The sequence below is a fragment of the Linderina pennispora genome (genome assembly GCF_002104995.1).
Source record: "Linderina pennispora strain ATCC 12442 chromosome Unknown DL89scaffold_39, whole genome shotgun sequence".
Lineage (NCBI taxonomy): Eukaryota > Fungi > Kickxellomycota > Kickxellomycetes > Kickxellales > Kickxellaceae > Linderina > Linderina pennispora.
In genome coordinates, this window is record NW_024468287.1 from 21,792 (window position 1) to 45,241 (window position 23,450).

The 23,450-nt window shown below is 54.5% G+C and overlaps 12 protein-coding genes across 12 annotated transcripts; 6 read left to right on the top strand and 6 right to left on the bottom strand.

The window, feature by feature from the left end:
- Window positions 1-209: 209 nt before the first annotated feature.
- On the top strand, window positions 210-815 carry DL89DRAFT_296438 (uncharacterized protein; the record flags this gene model as incomplete). Its single annotated transcript, XM_040890722.1, has 1 exon — window positions 210-815. One exon carries the CDS (start codon window positions 210-212, stop codon window positions 813-815), a length of 606 nt encoding a protein of 201 aa, XP_040739547.1.
- Window positions 816-1,384: 569 nt separating this feature from the next.
- On the bottom strand, window positions 1,385-1,534 carry DL89DRAFT_216493 (GATA-domain-containing protein; the record flags this gene model as incomplete). The annotated part of the gene is made up of 1 exon (XM_040884314.1): window positions 1,385-1,534. A coding segment is annotated over one exon (150 nt), but the record flags the coding sequence as incomplete, so codon positions are not given.
- Window positions 1,535-1,938: 404 nt separating this feature from the next.
- On the bottom strand, window positions 1,939-3,329 carry DL89DRAFT_119265 (glucocorticoid receptor-like (DNA-binding domain)). The gene has a single exon (XM_040883180.1). The coding sequence runs from the start codon at window positions 3,166-3,168 to the stop codon at window positions 2,044-2,046; it is 1,125 nt and encodes a 374-aa protein (XP_040739549.1). The 5' UTR covers window positions 3,169-3,329; the 3' UTR covers window positions 1,939-2,043.
- A 1,122-nt stretch (window positions 3,330-4,451) lies between these two features.
- Window positions 4,452-5,019, bottom strand: DL89DRAFT_119300 (uncharacterized protein). The gene has a single exon (XM_040883181.1). It carries the CDS (start codon window positions 4,866-4,868, stop codon window positions 4,581-4,583), a length of 288 nt encoding a protein of 95 aa, XP_040739550.1. The 5' UTR covers window positions 4,869-5,019; the 3' UTR covers window positions 4,452-4,580.
- Window positions 5,020-5,292: 273 nt separating this feature from the next.
- Window positions 5,293-5,960, top strand: DL89DRAFT_271203 (uncharacterized protein). The gene has a single exon (XM_040888879.1). It carries the CDS (start codon window positions 5,344-5,346, stop codon window positions 5,746-5,748), a length of 405 nt encoding a protein of 134 aa, XP_040739551.1. The 5' UTR covers window positions 5,293-5,343; the 3' UTR covers window positions 5,749-5,960.
- Window positions 5,961-6,672: 712 nt separating this feature from the next.
- DL89DRAFT_271204 (glucocorticoid receptor-like (DNA-binding domain)) lies at window positions 6,673-8,099 on the top strand. Its single transcript, XM_040888880.1, has one exon. The coding sequence runs from the start codon at window positions 6,954-6,956 to the stop codon at window positions 8,067-8,069; it is 1,116 nt and encodes a 371-aa protein (XP_040739552.1). The 5' UTR covers window positions 6,673-6,953; the 3' UTR covers window positions 8,070-8,099.
- A 312-nt stretch (window positions 8,100-8,411) lies between these two features.
- Window positions 8,412-9,958, bottom strand: DL89DRAFT_239550 (NADH dehydrogenase; the record flags this gene model as incomplete). Its single annotated transcript, XM_040884999.1, has 1 exon — window positions 8,412-9,958. Exon 1 carries the CDS (start codon window positions 9,927-9,929, stop codon window positions 8,412-8,414), a length of 1,518 nt encoding a protein of 505 aa, XP_040739553.1. The 5' UTR covers window positions 9,930-9,958.
- A 541-nt stretch (window positions 9,959-10,499) lies between these two features.
- Window positions 10,500-11,279, bottom strand: DL89DRAFT_271206 (uncharacterized protein). Its single transcript, XM_040888881.1, has one exon. It carries the CDS (start codon window positions 11,022-11,024, stop codon window positions 10,701-10,703), a length of 324 nt encoding a protein of 107 aa, XP_040739554.1. The 5' UTR covers window positions 11,025-11,279; the 3' UTR covers window positions 10,500-10,700.
- Window positions 11,280-11,833: 554 nt separating this feature from the next.
- On the top strand, window positions 11,834-12,586 carry DL89DRAFT_296445 (uncharacterized protein; the record flags this gene model as incomplete). Its single annotated transcript, XM_040890723.1, has 1 exon — window positions 11,834-12,586. The coding sequence occupies one exon, from the start codon at window positions 11,834-11,836 to the stop codon at window positions 12,584-12,586; it is 753 nt and encodes a 250-aa protein (XP_040739555.1).
- A 691-nt stretch (window positions 12,587-13,277) lies between these two features.
- Window positions 13,278-14,164, top strand: DL89DRAFT_271207 (uncharacterized protein). The gene has a single exon (XM_040888882.1). It carries the CDS (start codon window positions 13,330-13,332, stop codon window positions 14,152-14,154), a length of 825 nt encoding a protein of 274 aa, XP_040739556.1. The 5' UTR covers window positions 13,278-13,329; the 3' UTR covers window positions 14,155-14,164.
- A 2,304-nt stretch (window positions 14,165-16,468) lies between these two features.
- DL89DRAFT_271214 (FAD/NAD(P)-binding domain-containing protein) lies at window positions 16,469-18,018 on the top strand. The gene has a single exon (XM_040888883.1). The coding sequence runs from the start codon at window positions 16,539-16,541 to the stop codon at window positions 17,949-17,951; it is 1,413 nt and encodes a 470-aa protein (XP_040739557.1). The 5' UTR covers window positions 16,469-16,538; the 3' UTR covers window positions 17,952-18,018.
- A 5-nt stretch (window positions 18,019-18,023) lies between these two features.
- DL89DRAFT_228102 (uncharacterized protein) lies at window positions 18,024-19,085 on the bottom strand (the record flags this gene model as incomplete). The annotated part of the gene is made up of 1 exon (XM_040884868.1): window positions 18,024-19,085. The coding sequence occupies one exon, from the start codon at window positions 19,083-19,085 to the stop codon at window positions 18,024-18,026; it is 1,062 nt and encodes a 353-aa protein (XP_040739558.1).
- Window positions 19,086-23,450: the final 4,365 nt, after the last annotated feature.

The window sequence follows — 23,450 nt, forward strand, 5'->3', positions numbered from 1 at the left end:
ATCAACAGCCAGAGCCCAGGCGCGTGCACAGCGATTTGCCGTGCCGTCTATTTACTCTGGCTGCCCAATCGAGGACAGCCGGAGAATAAGCCCCCTGGTTAAAAGGACGCCGTCATTTCCCCCTTTCATTTTCCTCCTTCCCCGCAGCACACAGCGACTAGAGCATTCTTTAACCAACTCCTTCCTAACTCTATTATATACACACACACATGGCGGACTACGACGAAAGCTCATACTGGGACCAGTACGACTCGGCCGATTATGTTGAGAATATGGTGGTCGTACAAGACCCCTACACGAAACCCAGCAGATACCGAGACATTCTACCCAACAGCGCCTATAGTGCATCCGAAAGCTCCGGCAACAGCAGCTACTGGTCAAAGTACACCGAGTCCCGGAATACCGGTGCTCAGGACACGCCACAGGAACCCACCGGCCAGGAAATGCGACGAGTGCTGGTGTTGCCGGACCGACTGGCCGCCATGTCGCTAGCTGACAAAGACGAGTCCACTGGCAACGAATCCACTGACCCCCAGCCCACAGCACTGGAAGATTCCTTGAAGTCCACAGAACCCACGCTGCTTGCAAAGGTAGCGTCAGCACCAGCACCAGCATCGGCAGCGGCAACAATAGTGGAGGTACTATCATCGCCGCTGCGTGTCCCGCAGCTGAGCGATGGCGAAGATAGCGAGGAGATTGAGCCGATAGACTCGCCGTCAGGCCCGTGCTTCCAGGGCGTTAATCCTCTGGCACTTGCCGCTCGCCTTGGCTTCCTCAAGTCGCAGCTGGACCAAGCGGAGGAGCTCTTGGCATAAAGATAAATATCATCTGTGAATTGTGAATACGGAAAAAATTATTTTCAATGAAATGGGGGAAGAAAAAAACAAGTGAAAAATGAGGCAGTAAATTTTTTTTACAAGGTGTTGTTGTTGATGCTGGCCAGGCGCTCGCACTCGCGCTCAACGTCGGCTCTGCCAAACGAGGTTGGGAACCGTTTTGTTAGAGCAATCTCGGCCGTGGCCACGGTCGCCAGCGAGTCCAGCAGGCTAAATGTGGGCTCACAGAACCTTTTGGTTGGCTCCAGCGGTGGGCTGAGCTCGGCTGCCTTCATCAGGTACTCCATTCCCAACGAAGCCTGGATGCCGCCGCAGTTCATTCCCTCGTCACTGCGAATCACCACCACCGGCATCTGGGGCGACGATGGCACTGACGAATAATTTGACGATACGTCCTCCTCGGACATGGCACTGGCTGTCCGGTAGGATGGCACCAGTGCTGGCACAGGCGGCATCTGGCGCCCGTGCATCATCAGGATGGCCTTGGCGGCCTTCTCGGTTTGCTTGCGCTGCTCCTTGGCATGCTTCTTGTTGCCCACGCCTGGAGTCCGTCGCCGTCTCTTGATGACCGTGCGCTTCATTGAGATGGGCCGCACGACGTTGTGAAGTTTGAAATACAGTCCGCAGGCGTTGCAGATTACGTTGCCCTCAGTGTCTCGCCTCCACAGCGGTGTTGTGTCGACACCACAGTTGAAGCACACAATATGGTCTTTGGCAGGTTCAGACATGACTAATACTGGAGCTGGAAGAGAGGGTGGAATATTTGAGTATCGAGGAGCTTGAAAAAGATAATAATACAAAAAACAAGGCGTGGAGATAATAAAAAAGCTGTGTGAAGGAGGAAGATAAAAGATGAATCGAACGACCTTAAATAATCTCGCAAAAACTGACGACGACGACATCGACGCCAGGCCGCAGTGCCAACCTTGGCATCATTGTGTTGTGGCCGAATGGGGGATTTTTGAGAACGACAAAGATTATTTTTATAAAAAAGAAACGCGTGACATGGGCTCGCAGTGAATGTTGCAGCCAGCCAGCAATTTCCAGTTCGTCAAAGACCCTTGTTTTTCTCACTCGCTGCCGCTCATTCTGGCACCACCACACCACCACCACCACCACCACCACCCACTCGCCCATCAGGAGCGGCAGGAGCGGCAGGAGTGGCAGCAGCGGCAGCACTGCCACTCGCCAATCACTCTTTCGGAAATCAACCGCTCGCACCTAGTTTATTATTCAAAGCGTATTCAAAAGGGCGGTGGACCTTGCCAGAAGCTGCCGGAGGCGTTCGCACTCTCTTTGCAGCTCGTCCTTGTAGCTCTCTGCCTGCTGCTTTGACTCCAGCGACGCAACACTGGCCAGGCTGTCCAGCATCACCGAGTCGCCGTCGTCGTCCTGCGTCTGGCTGCTGGTACTGCTGGTGCTGGCTGGCACTGCTGGCACTAATGCTGCTCTTGCTGCTACTGGAAGAATCCGAAGCCAGCTCGACCGCCATCGCCAGGCTCTCAAGCCCACACAGCGTCGGTGACTCACACACTGTCGCATCGCTGTCGATGCTGGGCGACCGCTCGATGCGGCTGTGCTGCGGCGTTGTGCGGTTGCGGCGCTTGATGACCGCCCGCTTCATCGTCACAGGCCGGATCTTGTTGTGCAGCTTGTAGTACAGCCCGCACGCATTGCAGATAACGTTGCCGTCGGGGTCGCGGCGCCAGAGCGGCGTGTAGTCGACCCCGCAGTTGTAGCACGTCGGTGTCAGGCCCTGCTGCATCTGCTGCTTGGGCGACACCCGCTTGCGCTTGACCGCGTGTCCGTCCTGGCTCAGCTGCTTCTGGTTGTAGGCTGGACAGCCAGCGCACGACGAGCTGCCGCCTGTGCCGTCGCATTGGCCGTTGCCAGGGCACGTGCCGGCGGACTCGGTCTCAGTCGACGACGACTGCGATGGCGAGCAGCAGCTGCCAGAACACGACGAGCCGTCGCGATTGGCAGGCGGTGACGAGCGCTTCTTGATGGTCTTCTTGAGCGGATGCATGGTGTTGTACGCCTTCAGGTAGAGCCCGCACCGGTTGCACAGGTGTGCGCCTGTCGTCGGATCCCGCCGCCAGAGCGGCGTTGTCGTGGTCTTGCAGTTCATGCACGAGATGGGGCCGGCTGGCTGGCGGGCCACCCGCGGAGTGCTGGTGGGCTTGATGGTACGGACAGCCGGCAGCGGTGCCGTGCTGGCCAGGGGTGCTGTTGCCGCTACAGGTACTGTTGCTGCCACACCGCCAGTCTGCTGCCGCTCGAGCTGCTGCTCAGGCTGTGTCGAGATAAGAAGCGAGGAAATGGAGAATGACATGGCTATTATTGTTTTTTTGCTACTATGTACAGGCGAAGAGTGGAAATTGATGCGGTGGAGGAATGGAAAAGCGCAGGTGAGGAGAAATCTGATGATGCGCTACGAGATTCTTCCACCCCAGCTATTTATGCCTCGCTCTCGGCATCATCTTTTCCTTCACAGTGGGTTTATCTGACGAAAAGATAAAGAGCGCGGCAACTCAATCGGATAAGCCAGCCCCCGTCCCCCAAATCGCACCATCCTGCTCGGCTTTTCCAGGGCTTGGCTGATGATGATAATCTCGCTCGGAAATGCCGAGCACTCGTCGCACGCAGTAAAATAGATGACTTATTTTTCGCAATCTGATGAGAGCATGTTCCAGAACGATTTTCCGCTGCTCATTCTCATCCTGTGCCTCAGACTGCACAAGAAAAAGTACCGCTTTTGGCCAATTCTGGCGGCCAATTCGAATACTCAATGCAGCAGCGCCTTAAACCAGCACCGGCTGCTCCTTTTCACGCTGATTCCGGAATATCTGCAGACTTTGGAAGATGGAGTGTGCACCCAGTGCCGACTCGGGTTGGCAGCGACTGTAAACTCATAATACTTGCATTTATACGCTTTTGCCAGCTTTACACAGTGGATATCAAATTGCAGCAGTTGATTAGGGTGATTCTGTGGACCAACATAGACAAGACTTTAGTATAAGGAATATCCATTATACTTGGTACCGTAGAGGGGATAAGCACACAGCGAGGAGATGAAGAACCGTGCTGGGGTTATGATTGGGGTTCGGCTGGACCACATTATGAGCAGCTTTACCTTCACTGTATCAGTATTCTAATCGCTCAGTTTGATTGTTCTGAGAATTTCTTTAGCATTCTGCCGCAAAACTATAAAAGTTATTGGGAATATGCCAATAATGGTAGAGTAGCTTTGGCGCTATTTCCTGCAATCCACATGGCAGGGTAATACTCTTGCCTGCATGTACTTTATCTATTTGGCAGTTCTGTGTTGACATTCGGGCAATCCCACTCCCTTCGCCACCATGTGCAGATTCGAACCCCCATCTATATAAACATTGTGAGCTGGAGCGGCCCCACCCTCTCTTTTTCTCCTCAGTATTTTCTAGTCACATTCATTCTATATTGGTTATAGCTACTGGACTTTCCTAAGATCGACATATACTTGCCGGACTCAGCGTGGATATACTGAAAGTGCTGTTATATAAATAACCACTGCCTCCTTACGTTAGCCTGTTCGTCATTCACACCTCTATACTGCATTTAACCATTCCACTAGTCAGTTTTCTGAATATATGCCACGTATTTTGAAGAAATTAAGCTAACTTTGGCGTTCCAGGAGGTGGTATGATTGAAGTATGAGCTTTTCTGTCATATCATTCCCTAGATTTTGGACAAGGAGGTCAAAGCCTATCCTTCTTCCCTAAAGGAATCATTCAACCGCCCTGCTAATCGAGAAAAGGCTCTAAATGTTTTCAAGAAGACTGGGAAACAGCTACATGCCTTTCTCCATGTTACGGAGATGGTCGTGGTAGAGGAGGAGGTGCAGGAGATTATCAAGGTGTTCAAGAATGTAATTGACTGTGATAGAGTGAATATCAAGAAAACCTTTGAGAGCAAGAGGGTAGCGGAGGTGATAGAGATGGTAAGTATGGCCATCCAGGGAATAGAGCTGACCGGACTAGCTAGCAGTGGCATACCTTTTTCATTTGAGCATTTTCTAGCACTCAACTTTGGTCCTAGCCGCAAGCCGCAAGCCAAAGCTCATGGGTAGGTACAGAATATCTTTGGTGAAGCTACAGTATGAGCCCCAGACTTTGTTATACTGGCATAGTTGCCTTATAAGGGCGTACAAACACGCCGTTCAGTTAAACTAAGAATATTCCTAGTGATGCTATTTAGCTAGTCTGACAAATGTGAATACAAACACTATCGAGAATATTCGCAGTATCCAGAAAGGAACCAACATGTTTACATTCGCAGACTATTTTGTAGCCCCTTGAATGAACATTATGCCACTATCGGTGCTCTCCTGGGTGCTTTGAGACTTGGTGAGCAGTAATATATTTACATAGCACTACAAAACGTACATATCGCTCATGCATGCTTCTTTCAAACATTACTCACCACAAAATTATCAACGCAGCATATGCTTATTTCAGGAAATCCAACAATGTCGTACGAGGACGACCAGCTAACCAAGAAACTCAGGAGGATGGAGCATTTGATGTACGAGATAAACTATGGCAACTACGAATTGCGGGAATGGGGCCAGAAATATTACGACAGCAAGTTGGCACAAAGCAAGCACCTCAACCACCACGGAATCAATGCGTATTTGAAGAGAAATCTAAACAAGACCGGTGAACTGCAGCAGGAGGTCAGCCACGCTAATAGGATGCTCTTGGAAAAGAAGCACATGGTTGATGGCATGATCTGCGAGCTGGACAGGCTGGTTGCATCGGACCCGCATAATATTCGAGGCACGCATGAGGACGTATGGTCGAGGGATGCGAGAAATAGGGCGACTAAGTCTATTGAACTGTTGATGAAGCTCCGGGTCTTGAAGAGGAACTGAGCTGTGATGTGTACCTCTACGCCAGGTGTAGCGTCGTGTATGTCTGGGTATGGTGGGCAGAACACCGGTGATTCGGACATTTTATCCCTCAAGTGGGCTTTCCCTACGCTAGTCACTGAAGCATAGGTAAACTACAATGGTAGGAAGCGAATTCCTTCTACTTATATGCCAAGCAGTGGATAATGTAACTTTCGCCTAGCACACAATAAAACACAGAATGGCTGTGATCTGTGGAAACGGATGTGGTTTCAGATCGCTAGAAAACGGCAAGGTTGTCCATTGACTCTTGAGCAAGTCTTTAAAGAGAGCATAGTTGAACGCTTTTGGATGACATAAAATTCACTATATCTGTTATGCCTAGGCCGTTATATCGCAAGCACACTGTAGCCAGAGCGCTCCAATGTGTCTCATCTCGATCTCCTTTGTCCTCTGCTTCATTATTAAATCAGCTCTGCAGGAAGCGAACTGCTTGTCCATAGGACTTTCCTTCATCGTGGACTTTCCGGGCACTGGTGGTTAACAGCTGTCACACAGCATGTGCAGAGCCACTTCCAGCAATAGTACGAACAGATATGAAACAGAGGAGAAACGTATGTACTGTGCTCTTCAAGAACGTTCTCCATTCCCTGTGGGTAGAACCAGCAAGCTCAAGTCGGCACTGGGTGCACACTCCATCTTCCAAAGTCTGCAGATATTCCGGAATCAGCGTGAAAAGGAGCAGCCGGTGCTGGTTTAAGGCGCTGCTGCATTGAGTATTCGAATTGGCCGCCAGAATTGGCCAAAAGCGGTACTTTTTCTTGTGCAGTCTGAGGCACAGGATGAGAATGAGCAGCGGAAAATCGTTCTGGAACATGCTCTCATCAGATTGCGAAAAATAAGTCATCTATTTTACTGCGTGCGACGAGTGCTCGGCATTTCCGAGCGAGATTATCATCATCAGCCAAGCCCTGGAAAAGCCGAGCAGGATGGTGCGATTTGGGGGACGGGGGCTGGCTTATCCGATTGAGTTGCCGCGCTCTTTATCTTTTCGTCAGATAAACCCACTGTGAAGGAAAAGATGATGCCGAGAGCGAGGCATAAATAGCTGGGGTGGAAGAATCTCGTAGCGCATCATCAGATTTCTCCTCACCTGCGCTTTTCCATTCCTCCACCGCATCAATTTCCACTCTTCGCCTGTACATAGTAGCAAAAAAACAATAATAGCCATGTCATTCTCCATTTCCTCGCTTCTTATCTCGACACAGCCTGAGCAGCAGCTCGAGCGGCAGCAGACTGGCGGTGTGGCAGCAACAGTACCTGTAGCGGCAACAGCACCCCTGGCCAGCACGGCACCGCTGCCGGCTGTCCGTACCATCAAGCCCACCAGCACTCCGCGGGTGGCCCGCCAGCCAGCCGGCCCCATCTCGTGCATGAACTGCAAGACCACGACAACGCCGCTCTGGCGGCGGGATCCGACGACAGGCGCACACCTGTGCAACCGGTGCGGGCTCTACCTGAAGGCGTACAACACCATGCATCCGCTCAAGAAGACCATCAAGAAGCGCTCGTCACCGCCTGCCAATCGCGACGGCTCGTCGTGTTCTGGCAGCTGCTGCTCGCCATCGCAGTCGTCGTCGACTGAGACCGAGTCCGCCGGCACGTGCCCTGGCAACGGCCAATGCGACGGCACAGGCGGCAGCTCGTCGTGCGCTGGCTGTCCAGCCTACAACCAGAAGCAGCTGAGCCAGGACGGACACGCGGTCAAGCGCAAGCGGGTGTCGCCCAAGCAGCAGATGCAGCAGGGCCTGACGCCGACGTGCTACAACTGCGGGGTCGACTACACGCCGCTCTGGCGCCGCGACCCCGACGGCAACGTTATCTGCAATGCGTGCGGGCTGTACTACAAGCTGCACAACAAGATTCGGCCTGTGACGATGAAGCGGGCGGTCATCAAGCGCCGCAACCGCACAACGCCGCAGCACAGCCGCATCGAGCGGTCGCCCAGCATCGACAGCGATGCGACAGTGTGTGAGTCACCGACGCTGTGTGGGCTTGAGAGCCTGGCGATGGCGGTTGAGCTGGCTTCGGATTCTTCCAGTAGCAGCAAGAGCAGCATTAGTGCCAGCAGCACCAGCAGCACCAGCAGTGCCAGCAGTGCCAGCAGTGCCAGCAGCCAGACGCAGGACGACGACGGCGACTCGGTGATGCTGGACAGCCTGGCCAGTGTTGCGTCGCTGGAGTCAAAGCAGCAGGCAGAGAGCTACAAGGACGAGCTGCAAAGAGAGTGCGAACGCCTCCGGCAGCTTCTGGCAAGGTCCACCGCCCTTTTGAATACGCTTTGAATAATAAACTAGGTGCGAGCGGTTGATTTCCGAAAGAGTGATTGGCGAGTGGCAGTGCTGCCGCTGCTGCCGCTCCTGCCGCTCCTGATGGGCGAGTGGGTGGTGGTGGTGGTGGTGTGGTGGTGGTGTGGTGTGGTGGTGCCAGAATGAGCGGCAGCGAGTGAGAAAAACAAGGGTCTTTGACGAACCGGTGGACATGTAGGCTCTCAGCAAGTATCAGGCCAACCAGAAATTTCTTTTTCATGCTTGGGCTATACATCAGTCGCGTAGTGTACATATATCAGTGTCATATATACTTTTCTTATCTAGACTAATTGAAGACAATGTTCAACAACATGAGACTCACTCGCGGCTAAGATCTCTTCCGTACATCCATCTGCTGGCCCAGTCAATGGCAACACGTGTTCTGTTCCTAAGCGACAGCAGCTCACTGAGGTAGGCCGACTTCCAGAACCAGAAGGTGGCCACTCCACCAGCAGTAATGTTGCGGTTGAAGAAGGGGAGGTCAGCAATAGCCTTCTCGCTTCCGATGTAAGCCAGCGATCCCTGCGACGAGTACTTGAACGGACGAGTCTTTGCGTTCATCTGCAAAAACAGGTCGGTGATGAGGTCATCATTCGACAGATGGTTGAACTTACGCGCCAACCACTTGCCCTGCTGCGAGGCGACCTGGGCCAGCGGAGCATATGACGAAACAGCACAATCGCCGAGCGCCCAAATGTCCTTAGCACCCTTGACCCGCAAGTACTCGTCAACCAAGAGACCACGTCCGTTAGTCTGGACCTCTGGGAACTTCTGGCGAATCTTGTTGGTGATAGGCTGCGCCTTGATTCCCGTAGCCCACACCAGCAGTCCGTAAGGGATTTCCGACCTCGTGCCGTCCGGGTTCTGTACAATGAACGTCTTTTCCTTAACCTCCTTGACCATGGTACGTGTCAGGATCGAGATGTTGTTCTCCTTGAACGTGTCTTGGGTGAAAGTAATCAGCTTCTTGTCAAACGCCGGCAGCACATTGGGCATAGCCTCAACAAGCGTAATCCGCACGCGATCCACCAGCTCTGGGTACCACTTGGAAAGATCGTCCTCCATAAAGTCGTGCAGCTCTCCAGCGTACTCAATGCCCGTTGGCCCGCCACCCACGACGACCATGTGCAGCAGACGGTCGCGCTCGGCCTCGGTAACATCATCGAACGACGCCTTCTCGACAGTGTCCATAAGACGACGACGGATCTGGCGCGCATCGGCCATCTCCTTCAGGAAACAGGCATGCTCCTCGACACCTGGAGTGCCGAATGTGTTGACAGTGCCACCAACACCTACGACCAGGTAGTCGTAGTTGAGCTTGAACGGCTCTTCGTCCACCTTACCCTTACCAGTCAGGATCGCGTCCGAGTTGGTATGGCGCTCGAGCACCAGCTGCTTGGCATCAACATCGATATCAACGCACGCAGCCTCCAGGAACTTGACCTCGCGCTCCTTATGCCTCGTCAGCAGACGCACGGGCTCCATGATCGAGCGGTTCTCAATAGTGCCGACAGTGCAGCTGGGCAGCAGCGGTGTGAACAAGAAGTAGTTGCGCGGAGATACAACAACGACATTAAAGTTGGTTGTATCGAGGTTTTTGAGCAGAGTTGTGCTGCCCCACCCTGTGCCCAAGAGAACCAGAGTCTTCTTTGACGGGTCAAACGGCATTTGGTCGCTCGGGTTGCGGGTCGTGTACATGCTCCAGCCCATAAATCCTGCCGTGCTGAGTCCGACGGCGTATACTGCGCGCTTGATCTGGCGCAGCCGGGATGTGCGCGGCTTGGCCTGCTTGTTCAGCGTAGACATGGCTTGGCGCTGAGCAAAGGTTGTCGCCATGCGACTAAGACGAACACTTGTCCTCGCAAACATGATTATCTAAAAAAAAGGACAAGAGGAGGTTCTGCGGATCTATAATAAGAAACAAAGAAATGAAGCAATGTGGAGACAAGAAACAAAGGTCCAGAGTGCCCGGACCTTGACGCCGCGCCTATTCTTTATACTCTGAAGAAAAAACAGTCAAAGCGAGCCGCGGAAGGGCGCAGACAGCATTGAGCGTGGCACCCAGCCTGGACTTTATCTGTGACTCGCTTGCAATGGTGGAAAAATATTTTTTGGGGGTAGAGTGGGCGCACTGACGGGCTCCGGACACTCTGACTGGCTAGCCTAATCTCCGAAAGCAACCATGCCCTGCCTCGCTCCCCCTGCCCGCCACTCCTTCTTTGGCCGGACAACGGAACTGCATCGTTGCTCGCAGCCTCCGAGGGAGTATATGCACGTCGTCTGGGCTCTGCAGAGCCGGGTGGTTTTCATCCTTTTGCCGTCGGAATCTTTTGTAGCCCTTTTCCCCGATCCCTGGGCATTTTTTAGTGTAGAGTTTGGTTTTATTAAGCGACACCAGCCATAAATTTCCCGCGCCATAGATAAAAATTCCCCACTGCCTTTCACATGAGCTAATCCCACTATTCCGTGAAACTCCGGCCACACTGCCTGGAACTGGCGGTTGAGCGGTACGAGCTCACAAAGGAAATCTTTTGGTTCGGCCAAATTGTAGCCAATCGTCGGGGGCACTGGTTGGGAAAGAGGATTTGCAGTGGCAAAGAGGAAACATCAGCAGCATTTGAGCTTTGTGACGTGATTGTTGTCGTCCACATAGACCGTCAGCCGGTAGTGCTGCCGGTGGTTGTATTCGTCCTGTTCGTCCGGGTGCAGGATTCGGTATGGCGATGGCAGGTTGCGCTCGTATGCCTTTCGCGTTTGCGGTATGTCGTCCTCGCGCTCGTCTACCACCCAATTTTCGTGCAGATACCGGTTCATTAGCCGAGGCGACCAGTAGAACCGCCGGCATTCGTCGCCACGGATTTGTCCAGCAACACCAACAATATTGCAAAGAGCAAGAATGGCAGCGAGAGATAAGAGAAGCGAATTAGTCATTGCAACGATTTTTTGTAGGTTGATGAGAAAAGTATACGGACAGTTCAACAAGAGTCCTCACATTTCAATCTCACCGAGCCTGGATTTATACATGGCCGTTGCTGTTAATAATAGACATCTTGCACACTATAGCATGCTATTTTTCGAGGCATATCTCTCAATATCGCAAAGCAGGAAGGCAGTAATGAATTGGTTCGTGTACCTAGAGCATCTTGCGATGGCGCAACTGCACCAAAAGCGATCGAGCCGAGCCGAACCTGATTGATGCTTGCATATGAAGTCAATGAGTGCTAGGGTAGAGGATATTAGTAGCCTAGAGGCAGCAACCCAAAGCAAAACGTAGTTGCATTGCAAGGTCTTCACTGGAGATATCTGTGCGCTTGCAGCTTGCAGAGCTGCCTGGCTGCAGGAGTAGTAGAAAAGTGGGGGCATGGAGCTTCAATGATGGCCATTCAGCTGGCTGCCTCATTAAATCACTCGACATTGTCGACCACCAGACAAACAGCCTGGCCACTGCAGCTGCTGCGAGGGGTAGTTGCACCAGCTGTTGTTGCGAACTTGACTGCTGTTTCTGCCACCGCTTCTGCTGTTTCTGCCACCGCTGCTGCTGCTTCTGCTGCTGCAAGCGATCTTGGACGAAGCATATCAAAGTCGTCGCCAGCCACGTCGATGGTATAAAACACAGGTGAGATCCAGCAGATCCAGCAGTCATCCTCAGGCTACCTACCAGCATACAGCTCTTTCTCTTGCCGCTAATCAATCCCACTCCCTCGCCACCTTCCGTCTAAGCGTAGTCTTACTCCTCAGCCATGCGTACTGCCGCCTCGTTCCTTGCCATTGCCTCTGCTACCGCCTTTGCCCAGGAGATCGGTGCCACCGACGGTCCCAGCATCGTCTCGGGCTCCAACGCCATCTCAGCTCCGAACGTCAACAACGGCTGGCAGGCCGAGGGCTCGTTCTTCTCGGGTGCCAATGGCGGCCACGGCAGTCTGTTCAACAACATCGTCGGCAGCTCGTTCTCAACCGTGAACAGCAACAGCCTGTCCAAGGGTAACATCATCAACAACCCATCGTTCACCTCGGTTTCCGGCAACGACGGGTGGACTGCCAACGGCGATTCCAACCAGCTCGGTCCTGTCGGAAACTTCTTCGGCCATGGGTTTGTCCGCCGCAGCGGCGACGTCGTCTTTGCCAGCAACCACCACCAGCTGAACCGTGCTCCAGGCTTTGTCCACCCTGCCTTTGTCCATCCAGCCATCGTTGGTGCGGTGTACAGGCGCAGCAACGACGTCGTGTTCGCCAACAACCACCACCAGGCTACCGTTGCTCCGGGACTTGCTGCTCCGGGACTTGCTGCTCCGGGACTTGCTGCTCCTCAGTTTGTCCAGCCGGTCTTTGGGACTGCTGTCCCGCAGTTCATCCAGCCTGTGGTCCAGCCAGCTTTTCAGCCTGTGGTCCAGCCAGCTTTTCAGCCTGTGGTCCAGCCGGCTTTCCAGGCTGCCCCAGTCGTTGCTGCCGAGCAGAACGGCCAGAAGGCAACCGTCATCCAGAACCAGGCATAGCTCCTATTCTCATCACTAATATCTAGCCGTGCTGAGCACGAGCCCATTGCACTTGATGCTCTTCCAATATATCCTGCATTCATATCGCCAATCACGCAATGCAAGCCAATGCTGCCTACGTCATAAATGTCGACACACGCTATTGTCATCATCCTGACCAACAATTCGCGAGCTGAGCAATGGCACAACAGCAGTAGCCAGACCCCCGCCTCTCCCCGATTACGTGCATTTGGCTCGGCTTCATTTCAGAAACCGCACCGCATTGACAAAGGGACGGTCCTAGCCCAAAGAACAAATGCTGCGCACGCTGGCGACGGGGAGCGGTGTGGTTTGTTTGCGGCGTGGTTGTTCGCGGTGTGGCGATATCTGCCAGATAATGGCCACGACAAAGCCTAGCAATTGTCACAGAAACAAGCGGACCAGCCCTCGCCAAGTAGACATCAATTGGCAGAGACACACCAACAGCCTTGTTGGCTGACCGACAGTAGTGCAGACCATTTGCGTGACCGGTGAAACAAGGGAGCTGTAGGAGAATAGCTCCTACCAGCAATTGTGCCAACGCAAACTTTGAATCCCTACATCACAGGCAGCTCTAAAGGACAGGCCCGCCTAGTCCCGGATCTCTGGTATAAAGCCAGACCGGTCGCAGCCGGAGCCAGCCACCGCTACAAGCTACTGATCTCTACCAGCTCTTACTCCTCACAACTAATCCCTCGTCAACCACAGACTACAAATCTCCAACCATGCGTACCGCCACCACCTTCATTGCCATCGCCTCTGCCTCGGCTTTCGGCCAGGAGATTGGCTCCACCGACGGCCCCAGCATTGTCTCAGCCCCTAACGCCATCTCAGCTCCGAATGTCAACAACGGCTGGCAGGCTGACGGCTCGTTCTTCTCTGGCGGATCCAGCCAGGGTGGCAATGCCTTCACCAACATTTTCGGATCGTCTTTCTCGACTGTCAATAGCAATGATGTATCCAAGGGCAACATCGTCAACAACCCATCGCAGTCCCATGTCAAGGGTAACGACGGCTGGACTGCAAACGGCAATTCGAACCTGCTTGGTCCGGTCCAGAACACATTCAGCGCTGCTGGGTTTGTCCGTCGCAACAGCGATGTCGTGTTTGCTAACAATGCCCATCAGGTGAGTGCTGCGCCGCAAGTTGCCCACCCTGGGTTCGTCTCTGGCGGCTTTGCACCAGCCGGCGTTTCTGGCTTCGCAGTTCCTGGCTTCGCTAACAACGGTGTCGTCAGCAGCGTCTTCAAGCGCAACGGTGATGTCGTGTTTGCCAATGACCACCACCAGGCCAGTACTGTTGTTGGCACTGCCTTTGGCGTTGCTGCTCCGCAGTTTGTCCAGCCCGTGTTTGCTCCGGTCTTTGTCCAGCCCGTGTTCACTCCTCAGTTTGTCCACCCAGTTGTCGCTGAACCCATTTCTGCCTCTGCTGCAGCTCCTGCTGTTGTCCCAGAGGTTGTTGCTCCCATCGCTGCAGCTCCTGTTGCCAGTGTTCCTGTTGCTGCTGAGCAGAACGGACAGAAGGCCACTGTCATCCAGAACCAGGCCTGAATCAAATACGAGTACTGTTATCATATAGTTGAGCTACATTCCGCTAATCTTTATCTACCTATATATAAGATTTTATAACCCAAGTGTCCGACCGTCTACTAGAATCATTTTAATCGATTAAAAAAAGTATAGAACTTTTAAACCTCAAAGCGAGTTTGGATGACTTGCTCTGTAAACTCTTTTTTGATCTTGAAACCAGCGTGACAAGCTGTTATTGTAGTGGTCACAGATCTTCACTAGATATATCCGTTGGTTCGGCGCAAGAACTGCTCTCATTGTCAGTCGACCTGATAACTTCTATGGCGTCATCATGGTGTTCATCACCGGCTGCGCAACGCTCTTAGGATATTTATTTATGAGCACCTATTGAATAAGACCATATAGCTCTTCTAGCGGTCATGCAATATTTGTACACCTGCACAGAAGCTCCGCCAAGCAGTTGCCTCTAGGCACCCTGATCTCAGTGTGCTCACCCCACCGATGCTTGCAATCTACAACAAGCTGGCACCAATCCTCAATGCCTATGATGCCAAGTACAGATTCGCCAAAGACAGCCGATACTATGATGCCAAGGTAAATCCACTTAAGCATCTGCGTGCATACATTCGTCTATGCCAGCTTATCGAGAATGAGCAGCTTGGCAAGTTTCCTCCCCAATGCTTGCCTCTGCGGACATCATGGATCCCAGGCCATATGCGCTTAGACAAGCAAATAATCAAGCAGGTGTTTGTTTCGAAAACACGTGAGGAGGTTACCAAGATCAACGCAGCAAAGAGGACAGCAACAGAGGCAAGGAAAGCAGCAGAAAAGGGCGAAAAATTGGCCAAGAAGGCTGCACGCGAAGCAGCGAAGATGCCATCAGATGCAATAGAGGTTATTGCAGCAGACATTCCGGAATGTTCCCAACCCGCAGCCCTACCAGAGATCGAAGAACCCAACTGTGAAGTGCCATGGCCTTCTCCGCTGTACAAGCGAGTCATGTAAGCGGGCCATGGCATGATACAAGTGGGTCTATTTGTCTCGACTCTTGAACTGCGACCTCGCAGCAGTTCTGAACTTCAGACTCATTTTCCAGTCACTCTGTGATTCAGGCAGTATTCCTGAACGGCTCTGTCGTTCTACAGCCATTGCTGCCGATGCTTCCGGCACCACTCCGGCAACAAAGAGGCCGCGCAAGAGGCGTGCAGCAGCAGGCGATTCTGCTGCCAGCAGCAGTGAACCAGCGCTGAAGCGCCTACGCAGAGCAGGCCACCAAGGTGGGAGATGTCCATGACCACCATTGCACCAACAACCATCCAACACGTTCAAATGACCGGTTCGCCATGATGCATTTATCGACGTGTCAACCCATGCTGACTAGCAGCCGAGATCGCATCACAAGCAGAGCAATTCTAGTAAACAAATACGCACATGGGCACAATAGGGTGCCTCACAATACTCTTCTCCAAATGCAATGGTCCAAGTATTCTTTTCAGGTGATGCTGCCTTTATTTGCATTCTGCTGTTGTCCGTACATCTTCCAGTTGACACATGCTCAGGAATCCGGGGAATTTTTGTGAGTGAGGAGGAAATAAAAAAGAAAAACAGTCACAAATGATATCTCGCGTATTTTCAAATGCGCCGGAAGGGGTTTATGCAGCTGTCTTGTGTGCGGCGCATTATCTCGCAGGAATAAAAAAAACTCTGGCTGTCACAGGCTGCAATCCACCGAGTCCACCAGAAAAGCAGATATGTTTAACAAAAAAGAAAACGAAAAAGATAATTGTTTTGGCGTGGGACTCGGTGGCCATGGGTCCAATTGACGGCATATACCAGCGCCATGGCGCAAATTATTCAACCCGATATTATCCATGGCGACATCCATATATCCGTATGTGCCAGACGGATAATATATCGTCATCCAAAGAAAAGCAGCCCAATAACAAAGTCAATTGGACAACTACCACTCTGTGCGTGCGACTTCAACTCAGGGCAAACCGCATAAGCGTATGCAAGGCTGCAGCAAATGCATGGCTTAGGGGGGACATCGGTCAGACTCGGAATTTTATCGATTCCACAACTGCGGAGGCTAATGGAGAAACATTCCGCTGCCATTGGCCTGAATTTCATGCTTACGAAAATTCCCTCCGTTTGGCGCAGCCAATGTACCCACACGCTAGCCCACCCCGCCCCGGAATAAATCCGTCTTACCCGTCACCACGCCAAAATGCTACCATGCAATTGTTGATATTCTCCATACCGACTGTGAGGGGACAAACCTGGTATATAAAAGGGCATGGCCAACCCACCCTCACATTTTGCCTATTAAAGCTCAGTACTCATTACTACATATTTTTTTGTATTCCTGAATATCGTCAATACAAGCACACACAAAATCACCCAATATGCTTCCCAGATTTCGCCCTACACTCTTGGCCGCTACGCAGCGCGCCATTTATTTCCGGGCCCGTCCAATGTCCACCATCGTCCCACACACAGAGCCGCAGAGGAAAACACTGGTTCTCTTGGGCACAGGCTGGGGATCGACCACGATCCTGAAGAACATCGACACGAAGAAATTCAACGTTGTGGTGGTATCGCCGCGCAACTACTTTCTGTTCACGCCCCTGCTCCCCAGCTGCACAGTCGGGACTACCGAGAACCGCTCGATCATGGAGCCCATCAGACACATCGTCGGCAAGCGCAATGTGAAGTTCTACGAGGCCGAGTGCACAGACGTCGATGTCACCAAAAAGCAGCTGGTGCTCGAGCGCACCCCGCAGGCGGTTTCATCTGGCTCCAGTAACCTAAAGACCAAGATTTCCTACGACTACCTGGTGGTAGGGGTTGGCGGCACATACAACACGTTTGGTACACCGGGTGTCGAAGAGTACGCGTGCTTTTTGAAGGAGATGACCGACGCCAGCAAGATCAAGCGGCGGCTCAAAGATGCCATTGAGAATGCCTCGTTCGACAATATAACCGAGTCAGACCGCAGCAGGCTCCTTCACATGGTTGTGGTGGGCGGCGGGCCCACGGGCGTAGAGTATGCTGGCGAACTGCATGACTTCATGGTTGAGGATATGAAACGGTGGGTGCCCGAATTGGCCAGCAAGTTCCGGATCACGCTAATCGAGGCCTTGCCTAATGTTTTGTCGTCGTTCGACAAGAGACTGAGCGAGTACACGAAAGCGATCTTTGAGAAGAACAACATCGAGTTGCGCACCAGCACCATGGTCAAAGAGGTCAAGGACAAGGTGGTGGTCGTGCAGAACCCTGATGGCACCAGCGAGGAGCTGCCGTATGGGACGCTGGTGTGGGCAGCGGGAATCCGCGCTAGGCAGTTTGCGCACACATTGCGCGAAAAGCTACCAGATGCGCAGACCAACCACCGCGGACTGGTAATTGATCAGTATCTGAGAGTCAAGGGCGCCCAGGATATCTGGGCATTGGGCGACTGCACGGTGACGGAGAATGCACCGCTGGCCCAGGTCGCCTCGCAGCAAGGCAAGTGGCTGTCACGGTCGCTGAACATGATGGCAAGGGATAGGTCGGTCACTGATACGTTTTGTCAGATGGAGGAGAGAGCACAGCCGTTCAAGTACGTGTCTAATGGCTCGCTGGCGTATATTGGTGGAGAGAAGGCGATTGCTGAGCTGCCGTTCTTCAACCAGCACATTACGGTTGGTGGGCCATTGACCTCAGTGATGTGGAAGGGATACTGCCTGTGGGAGCTGTCCTCGGTTCGCAGCAGCATGTCGGTGGCTACTGATTGGATTCGGCGGGCGCTGTTTGGCAGAACCGTGAGCGTAGATTAAAATTGAATATTTCCTCTAGTTTTTGTACCCATGCAGTCATGAATATGTATTTCCATTTGAGCTAGCACAGTCTTAGTACCAAGCACTCCAGCCCTCAAACATCCTGGACAAAGAGTTCGGATCAGTAGCCTGCTGGATAAGCTCATTAACCTGCCCCTCAACGCTAATATTGGCATTGAGTCGCTTGCCCACATGCAGGATGGACCGGCTCGCCTCCTTATTGTCTTCGGCATTCATCGGCAGGGCGGCATTGGGCTGCGACGACATCCTCGTGCTGTTGATGCTGGCGGTCCGTTCGATCTTGTCGCGGCGCAGCGGGATCAACGACCACATGTAGAGTGGATCCACCTTGAGCACATTCAGAATAGTGATGACCACCCGGGCGTTCTCGCGCATCTTGCTTAGGGCGACACGGCAGCTCTCCTTGAATGTGGCCTCCAGGCCAAACATACCCATGCCGTCTTGCATTTCGCGGGTCAGACGGAACGGCACCAATTCGGGCACCGGTAGCAATCTGCCCAGATCAAAGGCAATGCCCAGGTCGATATGCACCAGCTCAGCAGTGCGGGTGTCCACAAGGATGTTCTGCAGATGCCTATCGCCGATGCCCAACGCCCAGCCGGCCATTGAGGAAACTGCTGCCGACCGGATATACACGTCACGGCGCTCGAACCACGTCTGGGCATCGTAGAACATGCTGTAGAAGAAAAAGCGGAAGATGGGCGGGGCCTGGGCGCACACGCGGGAAAAGATGTCGAGCTTCTGCTTTGGCGTCACGTCCTTTTGTTTGTGGACATTATGCACGGCGGCGCGCATTTGCATGGTGGTAGGCGCGTCAGGACGGTATTTGGGCTCGTTCTCGCGGAACCACTCGCCAAAGGGCATGGTGCTGTCGACCCACTGCAGCACACCACAGCGCTTGGTTAGCGGCACCACCATGTAGGTGCGAATATGAAGCCGGTCTGCAGGCACCATGAAGCTGTTGATGACCTGGAACAGCTGCTCAATAACCGCATCCTGGCGCATATCATCTTTGCCCTTGACCAGCTGCTTGTACCGTTGCCCATCGGAACCCAAAAGCCGCAGAATCTTGGGCAGATTGATGCCACCGGCCAGCGAGTACCCCTCAGACATGGATGAGATGAATGGCACGCAGGTGTAGTCGCCGGGCACCCCGATCGTGGGCCGGGCAGTGAACACGGGGATGTTTTGCGGCAGATCATGCAGAAGCCGCGAAATGCGCATCTTGCTGCCAAACCCGATAATCTTGTTGACCAGCTTCGAGCTCCGGTACTTTTCGGGAACAGCGCTGACAGCTAGCTCAATATAGACCTCGCACATCTGGTCGATGGCATCGACGATGCTGCGCAGCTCGGCATCAGTGGATTTTAGTTGCATCAGAATGCCCTGGGCAGCCTTGCACCGTTTCTCCTCCATGTCGTCGGTCTCTGTGCGCTCCCTGCGCTTGCTCGAGGCAGCGCTCGATGTGCGGTTAGCGTTGCGCAGGGCAAACAGATGGCCGATGATGTGATACGGGTATTCGACAGCCATGCGGTACACCAGACGCCTTAGCACCAGATGGAACGGGGTCTCGTCAGTGCTCAGCCGGGCACACAGCTGGTGGGCCAGCGGCAGGAACTTGGCGCTGGCAATCCGGTCCACGGTCTGCTGGGCCAGAGTCTCGGCCATTTCGGGCGCAGACGCATGGGTCATCAAGAGTGAGACCAGTGGGTAGACGCTGCTGTCGAACGACCCGGAGCTCTCAAGGCAGCGCGCAAAGGCCCACACGGCAATCCGCAGAAAGCCCGAGATCTGCGACCGCATGTCCAGGACCTCGGCTTCATCTTCGGCCACCTGGGCCTCGAGCCGGCGGAGAATGCCCCGGAGCCGCGCCTGCTCCGAGCCATGAGACTCACGGATGGCCAGCTCGCACGCGCGCAGCTCGCTGTGCTTCTGCATGCGCACGGCGATGGCCGCCTCGTCGTCCATAGAGCCCAGCAGCTCCTCGCACTGGCGCTCGGCAAAGGTCGCCAGGACATGCAGAGCCTTGCTGGTCCACGCTGTGGGCTGTGCCGAGTGCAGGAGCGCAGCGGCCGTTTTGAAGTGCTCCTCCCACAGCACCGCCGGCCGCTCGATGCGCTGGCAGTCCATCCACTCGCCGATAGTCAGCGTGACGCGCGCCAACAGCATGCGGTCCTCGGCTGTGATCTCTCGGCGGTGCTGCGTCAGCATTTCGATGGCCAACGTGCGGCTGCCAGCCTCCCACAGAACTTCAGCCTCCCACAGGCGCAGCTCAAGGTCCTCTGTTGGCGCCAGAGATTTCAAGCGGAACACGTGGTTCATGGCCGTCTGCCAGTTGTGGGCCCGGCGCGACACATTGCAAGCCTGCAGCGCAGCCGCCTTGTACTGAGCAAACACCGCCGGTACATCGAGCGCCTGGCTTTGGGCCATGGCATCGCAGACCGAGATCTCGTGTAGCGCCAGGTTCAGCAGATACAGCGTCTCCTGATCGCTGCCAGGCCGATCGGTGCCCACACGGTCCAGCACTGACCGGACGATTCTGGCGGTCACCAGGAGATCGCGGTTCTCGAGGGCTTTGTTGGCGATCAGCGGCATCAGTAAGCCGACAGCCTTGTGCACCCACCGCTCACCGGTGCTATCCTCCCGCACCAGCAGCTGGCGGGCCGCCCGCTCCGCTGCCGCTGTCTGTCCGTGGGCCCGCAGACTTAGAATATTAAACAGCGTCTGCTCGGTGCTCAGCTGGCCGCCCAGCAACACCGAACTGGTGCCCGCCGGACAAACAGGCGCTCCAGGAACCTCCCATTTGGCCAGCCGCCATGCTGATGCAAACGCCGCGTCGCCATGGCTCTCCGGCGCTACCGCGGTCAGCATGCCCAGCTGCACCAGTGTGCTACCGATCTCCAGCCCATTGTTGTCGCTACCAGCGGCCTCCTGGTACATCAGCAAGGTGCGCCAATCGGCCTGATTCCAGCACCGCCGCATCACATCGCTGGTGGTTGCCACGCTGGTCAGCAGCCGCGCCGCCGCCTGATTGCCTAGCCGCTGATACGATGTCATCAGAAGCGCACGCGCATCGCTTGTCAGCTCGTCAAGCCGCGGTCTCGCTTCATCCGAGCACGTCAGGTCGCATTCCAAAAGAAGCACTGCTGTCTCAGGCATATCCAGTCGGGACGCCAGTGCAGCCAGCTCAAACAGAGGCAAGGGCACCAGTTGCAGAAACTCGCGGATATCCGCGTATTTGGCGTCCAACCGCCGCACCTGCAGCATCCGCGCCACGATCTCCCGCGCCAGCTGCGGCGACTCCTCACACCAGTTGTGCGCCAGGTCCAGAAGGAACCCGGCCACCTCGCTGCGCATTGTCTGGCCTGCCCGCAGCACTCGGTTCAGCACCCGCGGCAGCAGCGGGCCAGCCACGCTCGGGTCAACCGAGAGCAGTCCCAATGGGTACTCTTCACCAGTACACTCGGGCCGCGACGCCAACGAACATGTGAGCTGACATAGCGCCTGGCTGGGCGTGGCTCTTTCCGGACACAGCGACAGCAGATGCGCATCGTCGAACTGAGTCGCGAACCGCAGTTCCTGCGGCTGCCGTGGTATCGACCGCATCAGGTGCAGGCTCGAGAAGATCCGCCGGTCGCTGTCTCCGAGCTTGTCGGTTGGGTCGTCCATATGCACCGCTGCATTGATGGCCTGGCATACAACCTCAAGGTCTGTCGCCTGCCGGAATGTCCGGCACACCAGCCATGGCAAGTCATCGCTGACATCATCGCAGCTGCCTTGAGCCTGACTGCCTGTTTGCTGCTCAAACACCTCCAGCAGCAGCCCACTCTGCATTAGCGGCGCCAGCACTCGCTCCCTCGCGATCTGGTCGCCGACAAACCCAGTAATGTGCCTGTCGACCATCTGCTTCACCTCTGTGAGCTTCACAACGGCAGATACCGCCAGATCAAGTTTACCTAGTGAGGTAGCGCCTGGCGAATCCTCCGGTACTGTCAGCTGCAGCAGCCGCTCAGTGCATTCGACCAGGATCTCCGCACACGCACCAGCATAACATTCGAGCCTTAGGTACCGCGTCGCACACTCGGCTATGTCGGCCAGGCCCATGCGATCATCAGACTCCCTGACTGCTGCAACAGTGACAACAAACCCTGGCCGGTGGCTGACCATTTCAGCGATCTGGTCCAGAGCTGACCCGAGCATTAACCATGGACCCCCGGATTCGTTCGGGTAAGCCCTGGCCACCGCGTCGATGACAGCCGCGAATATCTCCGCAAAACGCAAACTGTGGTTGGTTTGCCGCAGCAGCGAATCAGCCATGCCCGCCAGTAGATCCACCGCACACTGGCAGAACCTGTCGCGCGGACAGCGATCGAGCAGCAGGCATGCACATGCAATCTGCACATGCTCGGCTCCACTCCACGCATTGACAAGTAGACGCGCCGCCGAAATCTGCACCACATCGCTGCCTGCTACCTCGCTCGATACTATGTCAATGAGCAAAAGAACCGCAGCCAGGAGTCGCTGCCGATCGTACCCCACTCGTGTCTGTGCGAGCTGCAAGTGAAGCCGTGTGATTAACTCGCACACGCGGGCGCCGGTCAGGTACTCGTGGACTGAGCCCGCGCCATGAGCTCGCGCAATATGCTCAATCGCACCAATAACCGGCGCACGGCCATAGTAGACACTCCATTGCGGCATGTTGGCATTGGCATATTGGGTCTCTGCAAGCCCAGCGCAAATCCGGCCAGCAGACGTAAGCTTACCAATGTCAAGCTGTTTGATCGAGACCAACCGCAGCAGCTGGAATACCAGGTCGGATGACCGATCGGTTAAAAGATCCTCGAGAACAAGAGACGTGAACTTCGGAACCAGCAGTTCCTCGCGGATCTTCGCATACCGGTCCACATCCGCTGCCGATATCACCAAGGCATGTGCAAACAGGCGCTCGAGACAGTAGTTGCGGAGCCCCGGAGCCAGACCACTGACCAACTCCCCGGCCCTCGCAATATCACCCTCCACCATACGATCCACTGCCAACTCTGCCACCACCCGGTCGCCAAACTCCGGGTCGCCGCTGGTGAGCCCTGCTGGCAAAGTGTCAAACACGTCTCTGTCTATCCGCAGTAGCTCAGGGACATACCGGGAACACATCGTCACCACATCAGTACCGCTGACAGTTTCCGCAATATACGCCAATAGCCGATGGCAGAGACTCGACACCACATGCATGTCCGCTGTGAGCTGCTTAAGCAAAATCACCAGTGCTCCAGGAACAACACACTGCGATCTTGCCACCAGCATCGCCAGGCCCAGGTCGCGCGTCACTAGGTTGCTGATGCTACCCGAGGTGCCTGCCATTTCATACACCACGGCGCCATCCATTGTGATGAATTTGAGCCGCAGCCGGTGCCCAGCGAGCTCAGCCTCAGCCGCCAAGCGCGCACCAAACCCGGGCGACATCTGCACGCAGTCCGTCAG

What these genes read in the sequence shown, in the direction of transcription:
- DL89DRAFT_271206 (XM_040888881.1), bottom strand. Translation starts at nt 11,024, where the DNA reads ATGACTAATTCGCTTCTCTTATCTCTCGCTGCCATTCTTGCTCTTTGC.
- DL89DRAFT_119265 (XM_040883180.1), bottom strand. Translation starts at nt 3,168, where the DNA reads ATGTCATTCTCCATTTCCTCGCTTCTTATCTCGACACAGCCTGAGCAG.
- DL89DRAFT_271214 (XM_040888883.1), top strand. Translation starts at nt 16,539, where the DNA reads ATGCTTCCCAGATTTCGCCCTACACTCTTGGCCGCTACGCAGCGCGCC.
- DL89DRAFT_119300 (XM_040883181.1), bottom strand. Translation starts at nt 4,868, where the DNA reads ATGCCACTGCTAGCTAGTCCGGTCAGCTCTATTCCCTGGATGGCCATA.
- DL89DRAFT_271204 (XM_040888880.1), top strand. Translation starts at nt 6,954, where the DNA reads ATGTCATTCTCCATTTCCTCGCTTCTTATCTCGACACAGCCTGAGCAG.
- DL89DRAFT_271203 (XM_040888879.1), top strand. Translation starts at nt 5,344, where the DNA reads ATGTCGTACGAGGACGACCAGCTAACCAAGAAACTCAGGAGGATGGAG.
- DL89DRAFT_271207 (XM_040888882.1), top strand. Translation starts at nt 13,330, where the DNA reads ATGCGTACCGCCACCACCTTCATTGCCATCGCCTCTGCCTCGGCTTTC.